Source organism: Calypte anna, chromosome 3, assembly GCF_003957555.1.
Source record: "Calypte anna isolate BGI_N300 chromosome 3, bCalAnn1_v1.p, whole genome shotgun sequence".
Taxonomy (NCBI): domain Eukaryota; kingdom Metazoa; phylum Chordata; class Aves; order Apodiformes; family Trochilidae; genus Calypte; species Calypte anna.
In genome coordinates, this window is record NC_044246.1 from 112,823,633 (window position 1) to 112,849,695 (window position 26,063).

At 46.8% G+C, this 26,063-nt stretch overlaps 1 protein-coding gene across 1 annotated transcript in view; it reads left to right on the forward strand.

Moving 5' to 3' along the window:
* Window positions 1-7,950: 7,950 nt before the first annotated feature.
* Window positions 7,951-26,063, forward strand: part of PINX1 (PIN2 (TERF1) interacting telomerase inhibitor 1) — a 69,325-nt gene continuing 51,212 nt past the window's right edge. Inside the window, exons 1-6 of the mRNA XM_030447601.1 lie at window positions 7,951-7,979; window positions 11,915-12,024; window positions 14,179-14,271; window positions 14,998-15,076; window positions 19,672-19,761; window positions 23,110-23,186. Of these exons, the coding sequence (XP_030303461.1) occupies window positions 7,961-7,979; window positions 11,915-12,024; window positions 14,179-14,271; window positions 14,998-15,076; window positions 19,672-19,761; window positions 23,110-23,186 (468 nt within the window). The 5' untranslated portion in view covers window positions 7,951-7,960. The remainder of the gene's footprint in view (window positions 7,980-11,914; window positions 12,025-14,178; window positions 14,272-14,997; window positions 15,077-19,671; window positions 19,762-23,109; window positions 23,187-26,063) is intronic.

Consider the following 26,063-nt stretch of genomic DNA (forward strand, 5'->3'; position numbering starts at 1 on the left):
TTACCCAAGCTGCAAACCTCCAAGTAGCCACATCAACCCTCTCTTCCTACCCTAGAACCTGCACTGTTCAATTCCATTTGGCAATCTGGGGGAAGACTGAAACACTGTTTTTCCCCCCAAATTTAAGATGCAGTTGGCCCATCTTGTCTAGACAAAGCTTTTGCCAAGAAAGGTTGGACCAGATGATGCTTGAGGTCCCTTCCAACATGGTCTCCTACAGTTCTATAGAACATGCAAAGCTTTTGCCTCCTGACACTGTTTCTTCTGGGCTTGCTAGCATGTCACCTACAGTTTCAGGTGGCCCATCCTGCCCTGTTCTCTTCTTATTTCTCCTGCAATGGTTTTATAAAGCCTGTGTTTGCTGACAGCTGCACATTTCCTGCTGATTTTATCTGTAGCTGATGGTTGCTGAGCGTGCATCTGTGCAAAGACTCTTGACCAGTTTGCAGATCTTGCAGTCCTGGTCCATGGCTTGGTTTCCAGCCCCCTCCTCAATCTCCTCTCACATCAGCCTGGTCCTTAATGCTTTCTGACCCTGCCTCTCTTTATCTATTTTTTTTTTTAATCAACCTGCCCAAGGCTGTTCCAAAGCCCTGAGCTGCTGTCCATGTCTTTGGGATCCTCATCTTCACCCCTCCTGTTGATGACAACGCAGACTGCCCTTGGGTCCTGCTGACTTTTTGGCTTCCTGACCTTCTCTGGACTTGTCCATTAAGGACTCTCTGGTGTCAGGCCTCACCCTGAAACTCAGAGCAATGCTTCCAACCCACCTGCAGCACAGCCAAGAAATCTGACCACCAAACCATCAGAATAATTAAAAACAAAATTAAAATCAAGAACCTTGAACACCAAAAACTCCAATCTGTGCCTGGCATAGAGTCATGGAATGGTTTAGGTTGGAAGGGAGCTTAAAGATCCTATTACAAGAAAGACATGGATTCTCCTCCTCAACTCTGCTCTCATGAGACCCAACCTGAAGTTCTGTGTCCAGTTCTGGAGTCCCTGTGACAAGAAAGACATGGATGTGCTGGAGTGTGTCCAGAGAAGGGCCAGGAGAATGCTCAGAGGGCTGGAGCAGCTCTGGTATTGGGAACAGACTGAGAGAGTTGGGGTTATTCAGTCTGGACAGGAAAAGGCTCTGAGGAGACCTTATTGTGGCCTTCCAGTATCTGAAGGGGCTACAAGAAAGCTGGGGAGGGACTTTTTAGGATGTCAGGGAATGATAGGACATGGGGGAATGGATTCAAACTAGAGGAGGGGAGGTTTAGATTGGAAGTTAGGAAGAAGTTCTTCCCCATGAGGGTGGTGAGACCCTGGCACAGGTTGCCCAGAGAGGTGGTGGAAGCCCCATCCATCCCTGGAAGTTTTTAAGGCCAGGCTGGACAGGGCTCTGAGCAACCTGATCTGGTGGGAAGTGTCCCTGTCCCTGGCAGGGGGGTTGGAACTGGATGAGCTTTAGGGTTCCTTCCAACTCTGAAAATTCTAAGATTCTATGATCCTCTCATTTCCCCCCCTTGCCTCAATATCAGTCTCATTCCTCAGCAGCACCCAACTTGATATTTCAGAATATCTCCACCAGAGATGTCAGCTGTTAGTGCTTTGATTTCTACATCCTGCCCGTGCCTCAGTTTCCCTCTCTGCAAACCACAGCTGCCTTTCCATCTGCTCCCTTTACCAAACCTCTTACAGCAGGACTTCAGCTTCTCATCCCACGAAGCCCAGGCTGATGGAATAACAACAGCAAGAGCAAAGATCCTAAAAGCCCACTGTGCTCATGGAATAGAAGGAAAATTGCCCCAATTTCTCCCTGCTGCCTCTTATCATAGAATCATAGAATTAGCCGGGTTGGAAGGGACCTCAGAGATCATCTAGTCCAACCCTTGACCCACCGGAGCAGTTGCTAGACCATGACACTGAGTGCCACATCCAGTCTTTTTTTAAATGTCTCCAGGGACGGAGAATCTACCACCTCACCGGGCAGTCCATTCCAATGCCTGATCACCCTCTCCGTGAAGAAATTCTTTCTAATATCTAACCTAAACCTCCCCTGGCACAACTTAAGACTGTGTCCTCTTGTCTTGTTGAAGGTTGTCTGTGAAAAGAGTCCAGTTCCCACCTCGCTACAGCCTCCTTTCAGGTAGTTGTAGACAGCAATGAGGTCTCCCCTGAGCCTCCTCTTCTTCAGGCTGAACAGCCCCAGCTCTCTCAGCCTCTCCTCATAGGGCCTGTGCTCGAGTCCCTTCACCAGCCTGGTTGCCCTCCTTTGGACCTGTTCCAGGACCTCTACATCCTTCTTAAACTGAGGGGCCCAGAACTGGACACAGTACTCGAGGTGTGGCCTAACCAGCGCTGAGTACAGGGGAAGAATCACCTCCCTGGACCTGCTGGCCACGCTGTTCCTGACACAGCCCAGGATGCCATTGGCCTTCTTGGCCACCTGGGCACACTGCTGGCTCATGTTCAGTTTCTTGTCGATGCAGACTCCCAGGTCCCTTTCTGCCTGGGAGACCACTCTGTCCCCAGCCTGTAGCGCTGCATGGGGTTGTTGTGGCTTCTGCCCACCCTCCCATTCCCTGCCAGGCACTGCTCACTGCTCCTGGGTCCTTCACTGGAAGCAGTTTGAGGAACATCAACTCCTCACCTTGTTTCTTCTCCTCACCTGCCCCAGTAGCTGTTCTTTGAACCCCTCATCTCCTGGCTGTGGGCACTCATCCTGACAGCTTTTGCTCCACGGGTCAGATGTTGTTAATCTCTTGCTCCTTGCCTGCCACTCCACGGGTGACTTCTCTGCTCCTCTCCTACATCTGGGGACCAGAGCTCACCTCTAATCCGTGTGTTCCCTCGAATCATTGTCCTGAGTCAAAGCTGTCTGCTCAGTTTAAGGTCTCCAGGGCAGTCTTGTCCCTTGTGCTTCCATCACACCTCTCCCAGGACTCACTCAGTAAGCACTTCTCCTCTGGCCTTGGGCCATGAGCACACAGGGGAGGTTGGATTTGCCTCACAGCTGATCTGTTGCACAGCCAGGACTCAGGTTCTGGTTCTATTTCTTGCTCTTTTTTGCTCTTTTTTTTCCTTTTTTTCATTTCCTCTTCTGCCTCATCACATCTCCCTTCTTGATGGGGCGTTTGAATGGGGCACAGAGAAGGAAAAATGGGAGTGCTGACTGCTGCTGCTTTGATGAGATCCCACCAAGGTATCCAAGACTCCAAGAAAGACCTGGAAAAGCTTGAGGAAAAGGTCTGGGTGAGACTCATGAGGTCCAACAAGGCCAAGCACAAGGTTCTGCAGATGGGTCAGGGCAACCCCTGGGCTCCACCCAAGGAGGAAGGGATGGAGAGCAGCCTTGAGGAGAAGGACTTGGGGGTGTTGGGTGATGAGAAGCTCAACATGAACCCAAAAATTGTGCTGGCAGCCCAGAAAACCAAGCAGATCCTGGGCTGCAGCACCAGCAGTGTGACCAGCAGGTCAAGGGAAGGGATTCTCCTCCTCTACTCTGCTCTCCCCCCTCAATGCTGTGCCCAGTTCTTGAGTCCTCAGCAGAGGAAAGACATGGAGCTCTTGGAATGAGTCTGGAAAAGGGCTAGAAAAATTATGAGAAGGCTGAAACACCTCTCCTGTGAAGACAGGATGAGAGAGTTGGGGTTATTCAGCTTGGAGAAGGCTCCAGGGAGACCTTACTGCAGCATTTCAGTACTTAAAGGGGGCCTAGAGGAAAGCTGGAGAAGGACTTTCTAGCAATAGTACAAGAGGTGATGGTTTGAAACTGAAACAGAGGAGATTCAGACTCGCTATAAGGAAGAAATTTTTTACAATGAAGGTGGTGAGACACTGGTCCAAGTTGCCCAGAGAGGTTGTAGATGCCCCATGCCTGGAAACACCCAAGGTCAGGGTGGACAGGGCTCTGAGCACCCTGATGTGATCTGTTCCTCCTCACTGCAGGGATGTGGGATCAGATGACCTTTCAAGGTCCCTTCCAACCCAAAACATTCAACATGTCTCTGGTTCTCCATTTGAAGTAGGGAGGATGAATTCAGATCCAGACATCTCCTGCAGGCATCTCGTGTTGGGGGAACTCAACTCCACCTGCAGGTTCCTCTCTATCAGCTCCAAGGGGGTCACTTCCCAGATGCCACCCCAGTGTCCATAGGTAGCAAGGGACTGGTGGAGAGCTCCCTGTGGCATCAGCCCATTGCTGGAACCTGTGGACCTTCTGTGGAGCACATGAGCTTCTCTTTAGCTGGGAAATGTCATTATCTTAGAAATGAAGAACAGTTTGGGTAGGGACATCAAAGCTCATCCAGTTCCAGCCCCACTGCATGGTCAGGGACACCTCGCCCAGCCCAGGGTGCTCCAAGCCCCATCCAACCTGGGCTGAGACACTGCCAGGGATGGGGCAGTCACAGCTTCTCTGGTAAACCTGGGCCAATGTCTCAGAACCCTCTAACTAAAGAATTTCTCCCTAATATCTCGTGTCCATCTCCTCTCTTTCAGCTTCAAACCATTCTCCTTCGTCTCATCGCTCCAGGCCCTTGTCCCAGGTCCCTCCCCAGCTTTCCTGGAGCCCCTTCAGGCACTGGAAGGTGCTTTAAGGTCTCCCTGGAGCCTTCCCCAGGCTGAATAAACCCAACTCTCAGTCTCTATTCACACAAGAGCTGCTCCACCCCTCTGCTTAACATCATGGCCTCCTCTGGACTCACCTGAACACCTCCATGTCCAAGCCCCATCCAACCTGGGCTGAGACACTGACAGGGATGGGGCAGCCACAGCTTCCTTGGGAAACCTGGGCCAGGGGCTCAGCACCCTCACAGCAAAGAATTTCTTCTAATGTCCATCCTAAATCTCCCCTCTTTCAGTTTCAAACCCTTCCCCCTCATCCCATCCCTCCAGGCCCTTGTCCCAAGTCCCTCCCCAGCTTTCCTGGAGTCCCTTCAGGCACTGGAATGTTCTCTAAGGTCTCCCCAGAGCCTTCTCCAGGCTGAACACCCCCAAATCTCATTTCCCCCCTTCTCCCTCCCAAGGGTCTTCCCAGGGTGGGATGGGGCCAGCAAGGTGGGTACCAGGCTCAGAGGTGCTTGCAACCTTCCTGCCTTAATTTCACTTTTTCTGCATTTTTGGTTCTGTTCATCCCAGCTGGATCTCTCCCTACAACCCAGACACTCCAACCTGTGAGTGGCATCAAAGGAATTCCCCCAAGCCTGTGGGGACTCTGGAGCTGACACTGACAGCACAGCACAGCACAGGCTGCAGCCACCTTGTGCTCGATAACGATGTGCCAGGAGGAAAATACCCTCCTCAGATCTCTGAGCCCTGAATGATCTTTCCTGTGCTGGCTGTTGGGAAACACCTCTTTTTAAGTAAGGCCCTTGGGAGGACTCACTGGAGAACTCTGAACATCTTGCCCACCAGGCATCTTTAGTGCTTCAGTTTGCAGAGAGGAGCTACTCCAAGCAGACTGGAAAGAGGATTGCAGGAGATTTTCTTAAGAGGGCCATAATCACCTGAATCTTCTCTTGGATGAAAATAAATATCCAAGCACACAAACGTATGTTTCTTGGCTGTGACTCCAGCTTTTACTCAGGTATGTAATGGTGAAATCAAGTAACTGCCCCTGGTGGGATCTTCCCTTCTTGTGCTGGGCCTGATTTCACTGCCCCAACACAAGGAGAACCTGGAGCTGTTGGAGAAAATCCAGGTGAAGCCACAAAAATGATCCAAGAGCTGGACCAGCTCTGCTCTGGAGCCAGGCTGAGAGAGTTGGGGGTGTTCAGCCTGGAGAAGGCTCCAGGGAGACTTTAGAGCATCTTCCAGTGCCTGAAAGGGCTCCAGGAAAGCTGGGGAGGGACTTTGGATAAGGGCCTGGAATGATGGGACGAGGGGAAAGGGTTTAAAATTGGAAGAGGGGAGATTTAGGATGGACATGGGGTGGTGGGAGGTGCCTCTGCCCATGGCAGGGGGGTGGAACCAGATGAACTTTAAGGTCCCTTCCAACCCAAATTATTGTATGATTTTATAAACTTAAATGTCTTTAGGATCAGCACTTTAGATTACTAATCTTCAAGAGCTGTGTCTGCACCTGTGTAGAAGAATTTGCACTTTGATCTCAAGCGTTCTGTTAAGCGAAGAGCAGCTATGACCTCATCTTTGTTTTGAGCTGGGATCTTTTGCAAGCAGGGCAGTCAGGTTTGGGAGCAGAAGGGGATTGATGGAGTCGAATATTAAGGCTGGAATAAAAAGGAGAAACAAATCTCAACCTCAAGGCATCCTGTAACAGGAATGAGTTCCCATCTCCCCCCCTCAGTGATGTCTTTATAACGCAGCAAAGCTGCCTCAAACCTTTAGGGATGCTGCTCCCTACTGGAACCGGGAAATAACTGCACTGGCTTCTCAGCCAGATGACTTTGCCCTTTCCAGACCCAAAACTGGAAGCTGGATTGGGAAACTGGATTGGAAAACTGGATTTGGAAGCTGGATTTGGAAGATGGTGTGAAATGGTTCACCCTGCAAGTGACCACATGAAGACCTAAGGCCGGGACTGACACAATTTAGTTATTGTACCAGAATCACACAGAATCATAGAATTGGCTGGGTTGGAAGGGACCTCAGAGATCATCAAGTCCAACCCTTGATCCACTCCCCCCGTGGTTCCCAGCCCATGGCACTCAGTGCCACATCCAGGCTCTTTGGAAAGAGCTCCAGACACGGAGAATCCACTACTTCCCTGGGCAGCCCATTCCAATGTCTGATCACCCTCTCCAGAAAGAAATTCTTTCTAATCTCCAACCTAAACCTCCCCTGGCACAACTTGAGACCCTGCCCTCTTGTCTTGCTGAGAGTTGCCTGGGAAAAGAGCCCAACCCCCCCCTGGCTCCAACCTCCTTTCAGGGAGTTGTAGAGAGTGATGAGGTCTCCCCTGAGCCTCCTCTTCTCCAGCCTCAACACCCCCAGCTCCCTCAGCCCTTCCTCACAGCAATTCTGCTGGATCCCTTCACAGCCTCCTTGCTCTTCTCTGGACCTGCTCCAGCACCTCAATCTCCTTCCTGAGGGGCTGAGGGGCTCAGATCTGGCTTCACCTCACAATCTTTAAAAACCAGGAGAAGTTTTTAAATTTTAAAATTTCAGGAAAATTTAAATTTTCCTGAAGTTACCCTGACAAGCCCAGCTGGGCTGCAAGAAATCTCTTAAAAAGAGCCTGGATGTGGCACTGAGTGCCATGGGCTGGGAACCACGGGGGGAGTGGATCAAGGGTTGGACTTGATGATCTCTGAGGTCCCTTCCAACCCAGCCCATTCTATGATTCTAAGCTGGGATGCTGTCCAAACCCTGGGAAGCCATCCCATTGCTCTTCCCTCTTTTCTCCTCCCCCCACGACGAGCACAGAGTTTGGGGAAACCCCAGATCAGCCAGGGCATCCACCTCCTCCCCCCAAGATCCATCCCCACACCCCATGATCCATCCCCGCCCTTTGAAACCTCAGCCCCTTCCCCACCCCAAGAACTCCCTCACACCCACTGCCCCTCTGGGGTCCCTGAAACACCCTCTGGGAACCCAACCCCGGCTCGCAGCGATTTTCGCAGCGTTTTTAGCGACTCCGGGGCAGCCCCGACCCCACCCCCGGAGCGGCCCCGATCCCTGTGGCAACCTGGGGCGCAAGCGCCGTTTATGTTTTGCTGCTTATAAAGCTGCCTGTTCAATATCCGAGAAGAAAAGCGGTCGACAAGGGCGCGCAAGACACAAAAATCCATTCCTAATGTTTGAAGATATTTCTTCATATTTAAATTATTTTTTTTTTGTTAAAAAGAGACCAATCCTCTCGCTTACACTTAGAGTTTTAGAGCAGTCATTGATGCGGATTTCTAAATTCCGCGTCCGCGCTTATAAAAGTCCCCAATGGAGGGGGGGGATGTGAGCTTTAGAGCGGCGTTTCCTCACTACGCGCCGCAGAGAGAGAAAGGTCCCCAAGATGGCGATGCTGGCGGAGCGTGAGTGCAGATCCCCGGGGGGAGGAACCGCGCCGGAGGCTCCCTCAGAGCGGGGCCGGGCGGGGGGGGTGAGGGGTTTCCCCTCAGAGCGGGGGCTCGGGGCTCAGAGCGCTCCCCTGAGGGTGGCTCAGGAGCTCGGAGTCATCGCCTCAGAGCGGGGCGAGGCGGGAACCCCGGGTGCTCCCCACCCCACTCGCTGTTCCCTCCCCAGGGGCCCCGCGGTGCTTGGGGGGGGGGATTGCGGGGCTCTGATATCTCTCCTTGGAGCGGGGATGAGGGGCGGTGATGTGTCGCACACACAGGTTAGAGAATTTTCCTTCAGGAAAGTGGGGGTGTTGAGGCTGGAGCAGAGGAGGATGAGAAACCTGGACAGACTGGAGAGTTGGGCTGATTCCAATGGGATGAGGTTCAACATTCCAAGTGCCGGGTCCTGCACTTTGGCCACAACAACCCCATGGGGAGCTCCAGGCTGGGCACAGAGTGGCAGAAAGGGACCTGGGAGTCTGGATTGCCAGGAAGCTGAACAGGAGCCAGCAGTGTGCCCAGGTGGCCAAGAAGGCCAATGGCATCCTGGGCTGTGTCAGGAACAGCGTGGCCAGCAGGTCCAGGGAAGGGATTCTGCCCCTGTGCTCAGCCCTGGGGAGGCCACAGCTTGAGTCCTGTGTCCAGTTCTGGGCCCCTCAGCTCAGGAAGGAGATTGAGGTGCTGGAGCAGGTCCAGAGAAGAGCAAGGAGGCTGTGAAGGGATCCAGCAGAATTCCTGTGAGGAAGGGCTGAGGGAGCTGGGGGTGTTGAGGCTGGAGAAGAGGAGGCTCAGGGGAGACCTCATCACTCCAACTCCCTGAAAGGAGGTTGGAGCCAGGGGGGGGTTGGGCTCTTTTCCCAGGCAACTCTCAGCAAGACAAGAGGGCAGGGTCTCAAGTTGTGCCAGGGGAGGTTTAGGTTGAATATTAGAATTTCTTTCTGGAGAGGGTGATCAGGCATTGGAATGGGCTGCCCAGGGAAGTAGTGGATTCTCCGTGTCTGGAGATATTTTCAAAGAGACTGGATGTGGCACTGAGTGCCATGGGCTGGGAACCACGGGGGGAGTGGATCAAGGGTTGGACTTGATGATCTCTGAGGTCCTTTCCAACCCAGCCCATTCTATGATTCTATAAGCATTTGGATGATGCTCTCAGGCACATGGGGTGATCCTGGGGGTGCCCTGCACAGGGACAGGAGTTGGGCTCCATGATCCTGTTGGATGTTCCCTTCCAACTTGGTGTATCCTATAATTTTATCATTCTGTGATCACTGATATCATTAGGGGGTTGGATAAGCTTGTGAGTGTCAGGACACTTGTAACATGAGGGCATAGTTTATTTGGTTAACTGCAGAACAAATGGAATTAAGTATAATTAATATCAATAAATGATGGAAGTGAAAAGACTAATTAGAAAATGTGGCTTCCAGTGAAAAAGACAGATGTGAATCAAGAAAAACAAAATTACAGTTTCATGTACAGTTACATGTGTAATTTTCTAATTTGTTTTTTAAATACAGACTTTATTGGTGCCATTTCTTTTTTCAACATTTCTTCTTTATTTTACTTGTTCTTGGCACCTTTCAGGAATCACAGAATAGTTTGGTTGTGAAAAGGAGCTTTAAAAGTCACCTCACCCAACCCCCCTGCAGTGAGCAGGGACATCTGCAGCTAAATCAGATCACTCAGAGCTTCATCCAACCTGACCTGGAATGTTTCCAGTAGGATGGGGCAGCTCTCACCTCTCTGCACAACCTGCTTCTGTGTTTTTAATGTTTTATAAGCATTTCTCAAGTGAAATGTTTGAAAACAAGCCCAGTTCCTGAGAGCCCCATTCCCAGAGTTCATACCTTTGCATCTTCAGCTGCCATGCTACACATGGGAGTTTTTCTTAGAAGCTCCACATCAAGTTCTGAGGATTTTTTTTTTTTTTTTAATTTATCCCCCCCAAAAAGTTGCAGGAGGGAATTAATTGGACTTAAAAAGTAATTCCTGAGTGTTACTCAGGACAAAGAACAAGGAGTGCCAAGTGGAACACAACAAATCCCATCTTTTTTTTTATGGGATGGGTGTCCAAACACTGGAACAAAGTGCTCAGAGAGGCTGGGGAGATATTTGGACCCAAACTGGACACAGTCCTGGAGAACCTGCTTAAAGCAGGAGGTCATGGAATGGGTTGGAAGGGACCTTAAAGCTCATCCAGTTCCAACCCCCTGCATGGGCAGGGACACCTCCCCCAGCCCAAGTTTTCTGTCATTTTTCTCCTCCAAAAGATGAGATCATCTTTTATCAAGATTCATATCATTGTATCATCTTTTATCAAGATTTTCTTGATAAATCCTTCCAGCTTTCATGGTGCTGTGAACTAAACTGAGAAAGGAGAAGTTTGATCATTCTGTGCTTGTGTGGTGGGAATTTAAAATTTATTGGAGAAAAGGCCAAAGTTTTATCTTCTAATCCTCTATTTTTCACCTTTTAAAAAATTCTTTTTATTTTCACTTAACTATAATAAATTGCATATTGTATTAGTGCTTATCAGGGAAAAAAAAGCCTATGTTAATGATGGGTTTCATAGCTTCAAATGAAAATAAAATCCATTCTGAGTCCAATATATTTTTTCCCAAAATTTTTGGAGAAACTTCACCTGTTTATGTCTTTCCATGCTGCATTTCACCACATTTGGACACACAGCAAGCAGGGGGTTGAGCAGACAGGGAACTTTCAGAAACTCAGTTGAACACTGAGTTAGTCTTAGTAAAAGGGTTTTAGTAATTATTTTTTTTAATTGTAAGGTAGCCAAGTGTCAGGGTTTAACACTGGCCTGGCAATTAAATCAAATAACAGATGCTCTCTATTAATCCCCTTCCCCTTCCTGATAAAGAAAGGAGAGAGAATAAGGGAGAGAGACTGATGGGCTGGAAACTAAACTACACAGCTTTAATGAAACAGTAATGAGAAATAAGAAAAATGACTAAATCTATACAAATATACAGGAAAATTGATCCCAGGTTCCTCCCCCCTTTCCCCCAATAACTCTCCCATCCCCACTGAGGCTGCAGGGCAGCCCTGGGAAAGTCCAGGCTGGAATCCTGGGGTCAGCAGCAGTTGGGAGCTGGAGGCAGGAACACACAGATTCAGGCTGGCATGGATCAGGAGCACAGGCAGAGGAAGGGATGGAATCCTCCCAGGATGCCAAAAAAAAAAGGGACAGGTGAAGAAGGGGAAGCAGGAAGGGGTTTGAGCCTGGTGATCCCTCAAATTTCTCCTGAGTATGAGGTGTATGGGATGGAATACTCTGTTTGGTCAAGTTTGGTCATTTCTCTTGTCCATTTCTCCCTAAGGGAGGGTTTCAGGTGGGACCTTTTTACTCCTTTTCTCCTTCTGGAGGGCCAAATGTTCCTCAGAGCTGAGCAGTTCCTTGGTTCTGCAGCCCATTCCCAGCTGTAACTATAACCATGGAGTGGGATCAGTCCCAGCAGCAGACACTGCCTGAGAAACTTGCTGTTCATTTCAGCAAGTGCAGCTCCTGACAAGAGACTGAGCTGGAAGCAAAAGTACAAGACAGAAAATCCCCTTTATCCTGGCCCAAAGCAGGACAGCAAGTGAAAAATTACCCAAGGAACTGATGGTTTTGTCCACTGGGTGGTGCTGCTTGCCCAGAGTTGTGTTACTATCTCTAGTATCATTTGAACAGCACAGGTTGGGCTTAAGTCCTCAGCTCAATTTTTTACCTGGGTGTTAATATATTGCTGCTTTTCTTACTCCAGGACATGTTTGATCTGGTCCAGGTTCTGTTTGATTTTTGTTTTTGCAATGAAAAGCTTTTCTTGAGTTGGTAAAAAGAACATATAAAGAAATATAAAAGAAGTATAAAGGAAATATAAAGTTGTTTGAATTTTTCCTTCCTGCTGCAGCCCGTAGAAAGCAGAAGTGGTCTGTGGATCCACGGAATAGTGCTTGGAGTAAAGATGAATCTAAATTTGGCCAGAAGATGCTGGAAAAGATGGGCTGGTCTAAAGGAAAGGTAAGACCTAAAAGAAGAATTGTGTAGCTGGAAGGTGGAAGACTGCTGGGGGATTCTTGGTGTTTAATAGTGCCATGTTTTTCTCTTGTTGTTTTATTCTTTTTAAGTCTGGAGAGAATCTGAGCAGTGTTTTGTTTCTGGAGGTTGTCACAAAGGTGCTTGGTTGCTCATGCCTGTCCTGCTCTCCAGGTTTTCTCCCTTCTTTGACAAGGGAATGTCCCCTGGTAAGAGGAGGAGCTGGCACCTTAAATCAGGTGATGATTAAAGGCTTTTAGGTGCCTTTATGCCCTCACTGAAGCAACTCCAGGGTTTGCTTTACCCTTTTTTAATCTTGAACCTTTTTAAAGGTTGCTTCTCATCTGATCCTCACATGGCCAAAAAGCAGAGATGTGGGGGCTCTATGCACATCAGCATCTTAAGTAAAGCAAAGACACACAGACCTCCCACCACAACTCACTGAATTCTTCTAGATTTCCTCTCCCAGCCTTTTTTTGGAGAAAGGAATGAAATTAGGATCATTCTTGAGTTCTGTGATTGCATTTAAACTCAGAAAAATTATCCTGCTCTTGGATTTCTCAGTGTAGCCTTCTGTTGCCTCAGCTTTCTTATAGTTAGCACATAGAAATCTGGCTTTTTATTGCTTCTCATTCCCCAAACAAGCAGTGATACCTGATTCCAAAGCTGCTGAAGTCAAGAAACTGGAATTGGCTTCACTAGAAACCAGACTGTTAAAAAGTACAAAGCTCAAACACTGTCTTTTTATGTTAATTGTGTGCATAGGTGGTTTATGTGTGTAAGATTAAAGTAGATGTGGAAACCAGAGTTGGAAAACAGGCTGTTAAATGTTCTGGTTGTATTTTCCAGCTTCTCTGACTGCAGGTAGCTCCTTAGCTGTTAAAATACGGGTGTGAAAGGAAGGCCATGGGTTGTTTTTATCTGTGATCTCCCTCATCTTTCCAGCATTTCCTACTTGGGATCTTCCTTTACAGCAATTACAGCTGTACAAGAAGGATTTATATCTCCATTCCACTATAAGCTCAGACAAATGGAACCTTAACTTGATCAAATTAATGGGGAAAAGCCCATTTGTGCAGCAAAATGAAGCTGCTTGCACTACTCCTGCTATCAGTTTTATTGGAATTGGGTCACAGCAGGGTGTGTAGCCAACTGTCCTGCTTCTGTCCAGACTTTTTGGTTAGCAGAAGTTTCAAGGTGATTTTTCCACCCAGCTGACCAAATAAACACTGCTGGAATCCTAAGAGCCAGCAGCCTTTTCAAAATATGCCTCATTGCTTCAGATATGAGCTATGCCCAGGATCTATCCACAGGGTTTCTCCCCACTGCTCCACCACATACATGTTTCTTAAAACCCCACACTGAGCTGGTGATTTATTACTGGTGACAGATTAGGGAAAAAGCAAGTAGATACCAAGAACAAGGTTTTAAACCAAATGCTCAGTCTTCTTTTTCTCCTGATCATCCAGCTAAGGAAGAGAATAGAGGGCTGAAATGTTTTTTCCCAGACTTGTATGAGTGTATCTTTAGGGTAGACAAACCTGACACTTGTTTGCTCCAATGTCTTCATCAGCTTCTTAGTGTGAGATGGAAGAAGTTGTTAATATCCTGCTAGCTCCAGCCTGCCTCTTCCCCTCTTCCTTCCCCCTCTATAATATTTTTCTGTGCTCTGCATTCTCCGTGGCATCTGTCTCATGGAATCACAGAATATTCCAAGTTGGAAGGGACCCCTCAGGATCATCAAGTCTTAACTCCTGTCTCTTACTCAGCTGCCTTCCCACTGAAGGAGGTATTTTTCATAAGAGGCATGTTCTTGTGTCTTGTTTTGGAATTGTAAACACTTAGGGCTTGCCTAGGAATGTCAGGTGGCCTCCTGATTAATCACCCAGCTACTTAATGTTGTTGCTATTTTAGTGTTAATAATACTTTGCTGGAGGCTTAAGTAGTAAATTTAAAAAAACCTTAGTACCTTGTGTGTACTAATGCCTGGAAATTAATTCAGTTAAGGCAAGCAAATAAATAGTAAGTTGTGGGTTCTTGTTCTTTTTCATTGCAAACTGTCTTACAGTACAAAAGCTCCAGTTGCTTGGTCACTGCTGAAAAATCCTTACATTTTTTTACCCTTAAATCCTCCCTTAGGGCCTTGGGGCTCAGGAACAAGGAAATACAGAACACATCAAGGTTCAGGTGAAAAACAACACACTGGGGTTAGGAGCAACCATCAATCATGAGGTGAGCAATAGATCCAGGTAAGGAAATGGCTCTCATTTCAGCTTCAGGACAGTCTTTGGGATGGTACTTTACCAAAATCTGTGGTCACATCTGGTGGCAGCATGTACCTACACAAATGCCTCTGCAGAAACTCTTAATAGGAGTTTGGTTCTGCTTTGTTGGGTATTTTAGGAGTAAGAACTTGCTTGGAGAGGTCACAGTGAATTCTGGGAGCAGATTATTCAGAGATTTGGTTTTGCTTCCAGGCAAATCACTGAAATACTTTCTGCCCATGTTTTTTGCCTTGCTCAGCTTTATGCCTTCTGTCCCTCTTCCTGACACAGTCACCTTTGGCTGGGGTTCAGATAGATCAGCAGAGCACAACATGGCCCTAAAGATGCTTCTCTCATAATCAACATCATTAGTAATATTCTTGCTGGGGGGAAAAAAAAAATCCTTCCAACTTTTGAAAACTTCTCCTGTAAATGGGGGAGACACAGAGAGCCAACAGCAGCTCTGTTGTTTAAGGAGTTCTAAACCCAACCCTTATCATTTTTGCACATCAGAGTGACTGAAGTGAGCTCTTGTCAGCATTGCCCCCTGTGGAGCTTCTGAGGGTCCCTCCCACCAGCAGAGATTGGGCATATATAAAATGAAAGTGCTTCATAGAATGGAGAGTCTGTGTTTTGCCACAGCCTCTATTAGTGCTGAACACTTGCTTTGTATTCATGTGGGTGACATTTACAGGACAACTGGATTGCTCATCAGGATGACTTCAACCAGCTTCTGGCTCAGCTGAATGATTGTCATGGACAGGGTGAAACAGGTAGGTTCATGCTTTGCTCAGCTTAGCAGAGTTTCCCTTCTTTGTTTACCAAGGCTGACTTGACTGATGCCCAGTCCTTTGGGCTGCTGCTGGTCTTCTTGCTGAAGCTGACAACTCCTCCCTCTTCCCTTTCTTCCCCCAAATCAGCAGGAGCCAAGGGAGGTGTTGCCATCCAACCCTGCACACGATTTGTCTGCTTGGACGTGTAGATCTTGGTGGACTGGTTTTCCTCTCAGGCCCCTGTGAAATGCTTTTTGTAGGGGAATGCACAGGAGCACCCTGTGCTGGGTTAGGAACTGGCTGGAGGGCCGGGCCCAGAGAGTGGTGCTGAACGGGGCTGCATCAAAATGGCGGCTGTGGTGTCCCCCAGGGATCAGTGTTGGGCCCAGTTCTGTTCAATATCTTTATTGATGATTTAGATGAGGGGATTGAGTCCATCATCAGCAAATTTGCAGATGACACCAAGCTGGGGGGAGTGTGGGTCAGCTGGAAGGCAGGAGGGCTCTGCAGAGGGACCTGGACAGACTGGAGAGTTGGGATGATCCCAACGGGATGAGGTTCAACAAGGCCAAGTGCCGGGTCCTGCACTTTGGCCACAACAACCCCATGGGGAGCTCCAGGCTGGGCACAGAGTGGCAGAAAGGGACCTGGGAGTCTGGATTGCCAGGAAGCTGAAGAGGAGCCAGCAGTGTGCCCAGGTGGCCAAGAAGGCCAATGGCATCCTGGGCTGTGTCAGGAACAGCGTGGCCAGCAGGTCCAGGGAAGGGATTCTGCCCCTGTGCTCAGCCCTGGGGAGGCCACAGCTTGAGTCCTGTGTCCAGTTCTGGGCCCCTCAGCTCAGGAAGGAGATTGAGGTGTTGGAGCAGGTCCAAAGGAGGGCAACCAGGCTGGTGAAGGGACTTAAGCACATATCCTAAGAAGAGAGGCTGAGGGAGCTGGGGGTGTTCAGCCTGGAGAAGAGGAGGCTCAGGGGAGACCTCACCACTCTCTCCAACTCCCTGAAAGGAGGTTGGAGCCAGGGGGGGGTTGGGCTCTTTTCCCAGGCAACTCTCAGCAAGACAAGAGGGCAGGGTCTCAAGTTGTGCCAGGGGAGGTTTAGGTTGGAGATGAGAAAGAATTTCTTTCTGGAGAGGGTGATCAGGCATTGGAATGGGCTGCCCAGGGAAGTAGTGGATTCTCCGTGTCTGGAGATCTTTCCAAAGAGCCTGGATGTGGCACTGAGTGCCATGGGCTGGGAACCACGGGGGGAGTGGATCAAGGGTTGGACTTGATGATCTCTGAGGTCCCTTCCAACCCAGTCGATTCTATGATTCTGTGATAACATTTAGAACTTGTTTATTTTATCCAGGACCACAACCTGAGGGACATTTTTTGGGGGATGTACAACAGCACCACTTGTTTCTTCATAAAGCAACCAGAGCCAGTGTGAAGGTTGACAACACAGTCATCCACCACTGCAATCCATTTGCCTGCCTTTCTTTTACTAATGAACTGTCACTTCCATGCTCTGGTGATCCCTTCAATACCTGCTTTTCCTGTCCTCAGAGAGCTGCTGCTTAACTTTTGTCACAAGAGTTCTGCATCTCTGGTTGGAGCATGGTATAAAGTGATTTGTGGAGCCCTGATGTAGGACACACAAGTGGGGAAACTCCACAGCTTTCCCAAAAGGGCTATTTATAAAGCCTTTTAATTTTTAATTTAGTTTGATTTGTAAAAAATGAAGTTATGCTGAACTGGTGGGTGTGAGCTTACAGAGAGAACTGTACGTTCCAAGTGGTATAGTTAGACTGGCTTGTCTGTCCAGTTTAAAATCTACTCATGGATCTTAACACTTCTCTGTGGAGTGTTGTTAAACTGAGGGCTTCTGCTAGGACACAGCAGCCTCTCCTCCTCCTGCTAGTGACAGAGTTGCCAGCTTAATAAATTTAACTACTGTTCATTCATCCTCAACAGCTGAGCACAGAAGGGTTTCTAGGAGAGGAAAGGTAGAAAGAGGTTGAAAATCAGATGGCAAGGATCAAACTTGATTTCTGCTCTTTGCAAACCAGCATTCAAATTCTGAACCTGATGCAGTATTTTAATTCCTGTGTAATTTATTCTTGTGCACTGGAGCCCTTGTTGTGGTCTGAGGCCAAAGAGTGCAGAGTTCTGTAGCTGAAGTCCTCGAGAGGTTGGATAGCATATCATGGGGAAATTCCAGAAGTTCCTTTCTACCTTTATAACTAAATCCTCCCCAAGTTCCAACTTGAGCCCTGGGAAGCTCAGTTAGGTGTAACTGGTGGGAAACCTGCAAGCTGATGAGCAGAGAGCTGAAATGACTTGCCCAGGGACACAGTGAGTCAGCACAGAGGCAGGTTCATTGAGCAAGGCTGTCCTGTTCCTAAATCTGTGTAGTTATTCCCTGGATCATCTGAACTTGATCTTTTCAGGAGCTGGGACAAAACTTTTCAATCACTCAGGACCAATTTGAGCTCCTGTTGAAAACTCCTGGTCAGTGCCACCTTGGGTGATTTTTGCAGACTTCAAGCCTTGCTCTTCAACTTGGTTTTGTGGCCGTTCTTGAAGCTGGCAGAACTCATGCAGATCACTCTGCAGCTGTGCTACAGGATCAAGTGTTACATTATTGGCCATCATCCAGACTCAAATTGCATTAAAAGTCAGCTGAAAAACTTCATTGTTCTTAAAGAAGTAGTGGAGTTGCCAGAGTTGCTTTGCAATTAAAGGTTGGAAAGGAAGGGCCCCTTGGTGGTTAGTATGCCAACATTCAGATACCCTTGATCTACATAGTTTTAGCTTTCTTCTGCTTTTTTTTTTAATTTTTTTAATAGCTGAACACCTAAAGAGGAGTTTTGATTCCTGTCTCTTACTGCACTACTAAGGGATGATGAGTGTGACCCCTTTTCCATTCATAAAATGCAGCAGCATCATGCTGGCTGGGTCTGTATCATGCTTTGGAATGTTCATCTCTGTCAGATTTGCTGTAGAAATGACACGTGGCTTTATTGCTAATACTAAATTGCTTTAAAAAGCACATTAATATTCTGCAGTGCTTGCTCAGAGGATTTGCCAGTATATACCTACAAGTTCAGATCAAGTGCCAGCACGTTTCAGCAGCTGAAATTCCTCCTTTAAGGCACAAGGTGGTGCTGCTGCCCCTTTTGCTGTAAGAATGAAGAGGAGGAAACCCTCTGGAAATCCTTTGCAGTGTCCCCTTGGTCCAAGGGGATTGGAGAGCAGACTCAAAGAGCTTTATCTCTGGTCAGGATATTTTAGTTGTGATGCTTGTTTTCCCCACAGACTCTTTAATAAAAAGATTTTCAAGTTGACTGCAAACTCTGTTTAGCACTGGGTTTGTTAGTCCTTCCCCTTCTTGTTAGAGCTTAGTGTGTAGAAGAAGAGTATATCTCAGAGTAGAGAGGAAGAGTAGAGTATGAGTAGTTCTCAGACTGCTTTCTGGTAGTCAGCTCTCCCACTGCAGGCTGCAGATTTCATTTTTAGGTCAATGACTCTGTCATCAGGGGTCAGTACCTATCAAACTGCTGTAATTCCAATATCAGAAAAGCTTGGCCTGGGGAGCTTTCAGGGGTGGGATCATGTGAAGAAGGTGACTCAGGTTGGTCCTCAGGCTATGGGTTGATTTCCCTACCCATCTCTGTTGCCACTGGGAGGAAAAAAAAAACATCTCACCAGAGTAGCTTTTTCTAGGGTTACAGAGTACAGAATCTTGTGCCTGTTTCTTTTCAGGACAGGACTAATAAACTCTGGACAGCAGGTTAACTCCTTCTGAAAATTTCTTGTAAATTACCAGGCTCTCTGGATGTAAAGGGTATGTCTGTACCAGCAAAATATCCTGCAACAGCACAGGAATTTGATATCTCTACTGTTAAATATTTAGACTATTCTTTCACCTGGTTTTGACCTGCACAAACTAATCTTCTCCCAAACAACTCCTGAGTAAATTTGGGACTTGGCCAACTCCAGAGCTCGTTCCCAGTGGACAGTTTAGCTGCAGCCCCTCTTCTAGGAGAATTAAGTAATATGGATGTGGCAGTTTATTCTAGCTGGCCTCAGGGTCAGAAAAACTCTACCACCACTTGAATTTCCTTACACAGATAGTGTCCAGATAGAGGCACTTTGGTGGCATTAGAAGTGGAAATCCTGCCTGTGATTTAATTTTTTCTCCCTTTTCTTTCTACCCAGTCAGGTTCAGCATTTTAGTTTGTACTATTTCATGCATCTTTCTCAGACTCTGGCACTGGAGATATTTTGTAACAGCACAATAAATCCTTTCTTAAAGTAGAAATGGTGTTAAGTGAGACTTTGCCTTTGACCTGGAGTACTCATATCTGCCTGTGCAAATTGTGTCAGATTGGAAATGGGAAAGGAAAGGGATGTGGCAAAAAAAAGAAGTCAAGTAGTAACATGTCTCAGACAAAACCTACCCTGCTGCCTTCAGTAATATATTGTGATATATTGTTGAGGTTTGGTTTTGAGAGGGAAAGTTAAATACACTCATGTTTGAATGTGGTGGGTAGAGTGCCTCTAATAGGGTGGAACCTGTTTAGTTTTCTTTTTTTGGTTTTTTTTTTCCTAAGAGTCCCCAGTGAATAATCAGAAGACCTTCAGTCTAGAAGAAAAATCCAAATCTTCCAAGAAACGTGTCCACTATATGAAGTTTGCAAAAGGTAAGAGGAGTTTTGTTGTTTCATAAGCTCTAGCCAAGATTAGGGGAAAAAAAAACCCATAAACCAAACGTGTCAAGGTGATTTGTTGCCTTCTGGGGTCTAAATGTGCCAAGTAAGATCTAGGCTTAGAAATACCCCCTGCAGCAACTTACTTAAAGCTATAATACACTGTCCCTCTTTATTTTGAACAATTTTGGATGACTTTAGGCTGATATTGTTGAATAAAGCAGTTTTCTCTCTGAAGGAACCATGAGCTGAATAAAGGAGCAGTGAATATTCTGAATGATCTGTGCGTGGGCAGGGGATTGGAGGGGGAGGCAAAGGTGCTCAGAGAGTTCCTTGAGCATCTGCACCACACTATCCTCTGCAATCTCCAGTAACCCTTGCTAAGAGATCATGTGGATAAGATCAGTGATCAGATTAAACCTGAATGCAGGAAGAGGAAAACCCTCTTAGATCTATCTGGTGCTTTACTGGACAAACGAGGACAGCGGTTGGTGGCCAGAAAAACTCTTCTCAAGAACTTATGGAGTTTGGTAATTTTTTTCTTGGAGCAGTGACATTATTTCAGCCATCCCTGGTGTGGGCTCCTGAGCACTGGTCAATCCCTTGCTGTATTCATTGGCGATTTAGATGAGGGGATGGAGTCCATCATCAGCAAATTTGCAGATGACACTAAGCTGGGGGGAGTGTGGATCAGCTGGAAGGCAGGAGGGCTCTGCAGAGGGACCTGGACAGACTGGAGAGTTGGGATGATTCCAACGGGATGAGGTTCAACATTCCAAGTGCCGGGTCCTGCACTTTGGCCACAACAACCCCATGGGGAGCTCCAGGCTGGGCACAGAGTGGCAGAAAGGGACCTGGGAGTCTGGATTGCCAGGAAGCTGAAGAGGAGCCAGCAGTGTGCCCAGGTGGCCAAGAAGGCCAATGGCATCCTGGCCTGGATCAGAAACAGCGTGGCCAGCAGGTCCAGGGAAGGGATTCTGCCCCTGTGCTCAGCCCTGGGGAGGCCACAGCTTGGGTCCTGTGTCCAGTTCTGGGCCCCTCAGCTCAGGAAGGAGATTGAGGTGCTGGAGCAGGTCCAGAGAAGAGCAAGGAGGCTGTGAAGGGATCCAGCAGAATTGCTGTGAGGAAGGGCTGAGGGAGCTGGGGGTGTTGAGGCTGGAGAAGAGGAGGCTCAGGGGAGACCTCATCACTCTCTCCAACTCCCTGAAAGGAGGTTGGAGCCAGGGGGGGTTGGGCTCTTTTCCCAGGCAACTCTCAGCAAGACAAGAGGGCAGGGTCTCAAGTTGTGCCAGGGGAGGTTTAGGTTAGATATTAGAATTTCTTTACCGAGAGGGTGATCAGGCATTGGAATGGGCTGCCCAGGGAAGTAGTGGATTCTCCGTGTCTGGAGATATTTCAAAAGAGACCGGATGTGGCACTGAGTGCCATGGGCTGGGAAGTGCAGCGGTGGTTCAAGGGTTGGACTCGATGATCTCTGAGGTCCCTTCCAACCCAGCCAATTCTATGATTCTATTATTCTATGATTTCCTGTTGCTTGTGTCCCCCAGTCAGCCTCATGCACATGCTGTGGGCATGTATGTGTGTCAGGATAGGATCAGGCTCCATATACAGCTCATTTATTGGCCTTGTGGCTCTGTGGGATGTTTTCTAACAACAGATACCTGTGTTAAATCAAAAGTAATTGGTGCCTGACTAGAGACCCAATTCTGGTATCAGGGCTTGGGTTTTCTGATAAAATAATTCAGCTTAGAAGTCAACCATGTTAACACAGCCCTGCCACTTTTAAACAAATTGTTTCAAGGCTTACAAGTCCAGAAGCCATGACCAGTTTGAACTAGTAGCAAAAAGGATTTCTTTGGATTTGAATTTGACCTTTTAATATAGAGGAATAAAGAAGTGCTTTTTGAGCATGTAAAGTACAAGCAAGGCTTTCCTGTTAATATTCCATAATTGGCTGAAGGGTTTCTATGAGCCAGACCCCTGCTTGATTGAACCCTCTGTGGTCTACAACAGGGAAATTGGCCTTTTTTTTTCAAGGAAAGAGGAAAAGTTATTTGAGAAAGGCTAATGTTGTTGTGTCCCTTGTTGTTAAAGTCCAGTCCTGCTTCCTTTTAGACTAAACAAGATGAGCTCACACAAAAGCTGGAGAAGGGAGCAGCAAGGACAGAAAATGCAGCTTCCGTTTCTTGGGGTGTTTTGTGGCCTCACTGCTGGAGGAACGTGGGCACCACACATAACCTTAGCAACCACCTTTGGATTGAGGAAATACACACCAAGATGAGATTAAGGCAGTGATTTCAGCTGCTTTTCTAGTAACTGTTCCACTGTGATGCTGGACCATCAGCTGAGTTGGGTTTTTTTATTAGAGAATGCAAAACAAGGAGGAGGATACATTTGAAGTGGGGTGAAGGCATGGAGAGAAAGCTTAGAGTGAGAGGAGGAGCACTAGGAATGGAGGAATAGGTCTCATGTTTCAAGCTTTGGCCAAGTTAAAGCTGGAAACAGCCACCAGCCTCAGCCAGCTTCCTTTGACTGCCCAGTGAGGTACCAGAAAGTTGGGTAGCACTTTCTCCTGTATGTTGATGTGTCTGCCTACCCACTGAGGGCAGATCCTGAAAAGAAAAAAAACAGATGGAATAGTCAGATTTTTATTAATTTTTTTTGTCCCTTACAAGTGCTTAAGTTTTATTTTGAGCTCAGTGATTTTGGAATCAGTCAAGTGGAGCAGGAACCCAGTAAACTCCTAATAAGTTGACTTTTTGCTGACTTTTCTTCAAAAAGAGTTTTCTGAAACAATCTGTGGACAAATCATAAAGGCTTCTGCTTTGTGGAATTGACTAAACTTGCCAACATTTCAGAATATCACACTGCACCCTTGTTTTTCCCCCTCCCTGCTCCATGTTTGATACTTATCCAGCCACACAACAGTCAGGTGGGAATAATGGTCCTGCAGGAACTCAGAGAAATCTTTGCTTCACTCTTAAAATTGTTTTAAGTTGAAATAGTCCAATGTGTTGCAGAGATGGAGGTTTTGCTTCATGAATCAAAAGCCCCCACTGAGGAGAGATGGATTTTTTTTTTCCTCACTTTACAGAGAATCTTTAATTCCCTCACTTTGTTAGAAATGGGGAATTCTTGTGATAACCCCAAGATGTGCAGCTTCTCCTAGAATTTTCCTTGTGTGCAGGTAGTTGCAGCTTCTCTTACCCTTTTAGCAAAGAGCAAGTTTTTTGCTTCATCTTACAATTGCATTATCAGGTGGGGGGAAACAACCTGTTATCATCACAGTGACCAGATTTGAAGATTTTGGTGGGTTTTTTTCCCTCCTCTTTACACTTTCAGGTAAAGATCTGTCCTTGAGAAGTGCAGATGATCTCTCCTGCATATTTGGGAAGCGACAGAAGAGTCTCAAGGCACAGGTAAACAAAGAGGCTTCACCTTTCTCTTGTTCCCTGACATTTTATCCCTTTTAACAAAACCATATTTAAATGTCTTCCTGCTGCTGAGCTTACCACTTGCCCATCAAAAGCCAAGGGGTCATCTGCCTGTGAAACTCCTGTTGCTCCTACCTGAGGGCTGCATGTGGAGGGCTGTGCTTTGAGCTGTTAGAAAACAAGAGTGAATTTTATACTGATTTTGATGAATCACTGTGATGTAAGGGCTGTGGAGTTAGGAATCTCCATTTTCTTACTTTACTCTTCGTTAAGCAACAGGCATCACAAAGTAAATCAGTTTGGTTTCTACTGAAAGTTCCATGAATCTCCAGAAGAAAATCTTGACACTGAGCAGGAACTGGGCAGTCTCAGCAAACTGCTTTTGTTTTTGACAAGAACTGGGGAAGGCTGAACAGCTGCAAAGCCTTGCTCATCTTTGAACACAGGCTTCAAAGATGGCTCAAACCCTGATAAATATTTAATGCACAGACTTTTCTCCAACTTTGTGTCATGAGATCCAGGTTTGTGCATTTATTTTATTTTATTTTTGTATTCAGTGGCATTTTCCACTTGCAGAGAGTAGGCCTGCTAGATCAGTATATAAAATGACTGATGTACTCTGCAACATGACTAATGGCTCCAGAAGAATTCTTTGGAAAAGACAATCATAGAAAGGGTTAAGGATCTTAGAAATCATCTGATTCAACATCCCTGCCATGGGCAGGGATGCTTCTCACCTAGACAAGGTTGCTCAAAGCCTGCTCCAACCTGGCCTTGAAATAACACCTGAAAAAGCATTAATTAATACATTGCAAGTATTGCCCTGTTGGTTCAGAGGTCTCTGGAGTCTCTTTTAGTTAGAGGGGATGATGGGGCTGAAATGAAATGGAAATTTCTGAAATACCTGGGATTTGTTTGACACTTTGTTCACTGTGCAGTACTCTTGAAAATTGTTCTGTAACATCACTCGAGGCCATGATGAAGTTTGGGAGGAGAGGAACAGGGGGAAGAATGTGCTAGGAGATCATGGGTGGCAGTGGAAGTAGGTTTGTAGCTGTATAAATGTGAGGCAGAATGGCAAGGGAGCTTGTGAAGAACAAATAGGGTTTCACTGGGGATTCTTCACTGGAAAAAAATGGCTGTAAAATATACTTCAGTGGAGTGTCTTGAATTAAAGAGTTTGAAGGATTTGTTCTTGCCATTGTGTGTTTATAATTTTAGTGAATCTGCTGTAGGCTTTAAAGTTATTGGTAGGAGAGAGAAAAATGTCAAATCTGTTTTCTGAGTGCTGCTCTCTAAACTACAAAAATAGAGTTGGTTGAACTGGGAAGTTAGAAAAAAATTTAAATGAATAAAGAACTGTCCTGTCTTGTGTGACACTGAAAAACAGTCTGAACCTTTGTTACAAGTCAAATGGTTTGGCTTGAAAGGTAAGAGCTTGGGAGGAGGCCATCAGCCTCAATGAGCCCATCTTAGCTTGGACTTGAAATAAGCATTTGAGGACTTCAAGTCCAAGAGGTCTCTCAGAGGTCTCAAAGGTTTTAGGTAAGGTTGCACCATCAAATCCCCCTTGATTAAAGCTTCCCATTAGCTAAATATGCCATGGATCTCCTCAGCTCCCTTGCTGTCAGATCAATACAAAGCACAAAAAACTGGGATTGAATGCAAATCAACACTGCAACAGTTGAGGGAGTAGATTTTGCCCACCCAGGAACTGTCCCACATAATTTCTCTTGTTTCCTCTGTATGTCTTTCAAAACTGAAAGTAAGTTTATAAAGTGTTTTTTGCCTCTTCAGGGTCAGAATCCAGTGGGGTGTTTGTTAGTTTATTGATAAACTTAATGTTGTTTGCAGTTGTGGCTGCTTGCAAGGGCTCCCTGAAGTTTGTGCACACTTTTTGCTAATCCCTTGAGCAATGCAGCAGTTGGTTGGTGGCTGCTGTGCAGGTTTCCTTTTTCCCCTCACTGAACACTGAGCTATTGGGTCAAGGTTCTGGCAAAAAGTCACAGACTGTTCCTTCTTAAGCACCCAGATTTCCCCATCCAAATACAGGCAGGAGGTAATGTCATTTGGAGCTGCATTGTCCTCTTCTGGCCACTGTCTGCTGCTAAGCAGCCACAGGGAAAGCCAGAGGCAGCATAATTGTTCTCTTTCTTCTTTTATTTTTTTGCCTCCCTCTCCATTTCTTCATGGATCAGAGATCTGTGGAGTTTGCACAGAGCAAAAAAATGCATTGCTCAGGCTCTCCAGCTCTCAGCAATTTCATTTCATTGCACCCATGAACTCTCATGATCCCTTTCCATCACGTTCCAGAGCTTGGTCCTTAAGGTGGCATAAATGAAACTGCTCCATGAGGATTTGCAGTACTGTTCCCTGGGTGTGTTTGCTTTCTGTTTTGAACTCCCTAGGCTCAGGACATTTCCCTGATGGAGCAGAGGGTGCACTACAGCAGCAGGAAACTTGAAGTGAGTTGTTCATATCTGTTTCTGTGGTAAGATAATGTAGAGGAGTTCTGGTGTCCATCAGAGCCCTGGGTTATCCCTTCAAGCTGTGGTAGGCTGCAGACCCTAATTGCAGATCCTAATTGCAGCTCCTGCAAACCAGCAATAACAGTTGTGTGGTGCTGTCCCTCTTCACAGTAGATGAGGAAAGGTTCCTTACTCACAGAAGTGTTGGAACTGCAGCTGCCAATTAATCTAATTGCAGGCTTCCAGGTGTACTTGCAACTGAGATGATACAAGGAGTTACCTGTAGCTTGAAGTCTTCTCTCTAGAGCTTTTTCTAAGGCATTAGATTCTTCCTCTTTTTTCAGAGGTGAAGTTTAAGAAGCTTTAAGTGCAACTTAGGTTTCAACCAGGTGAC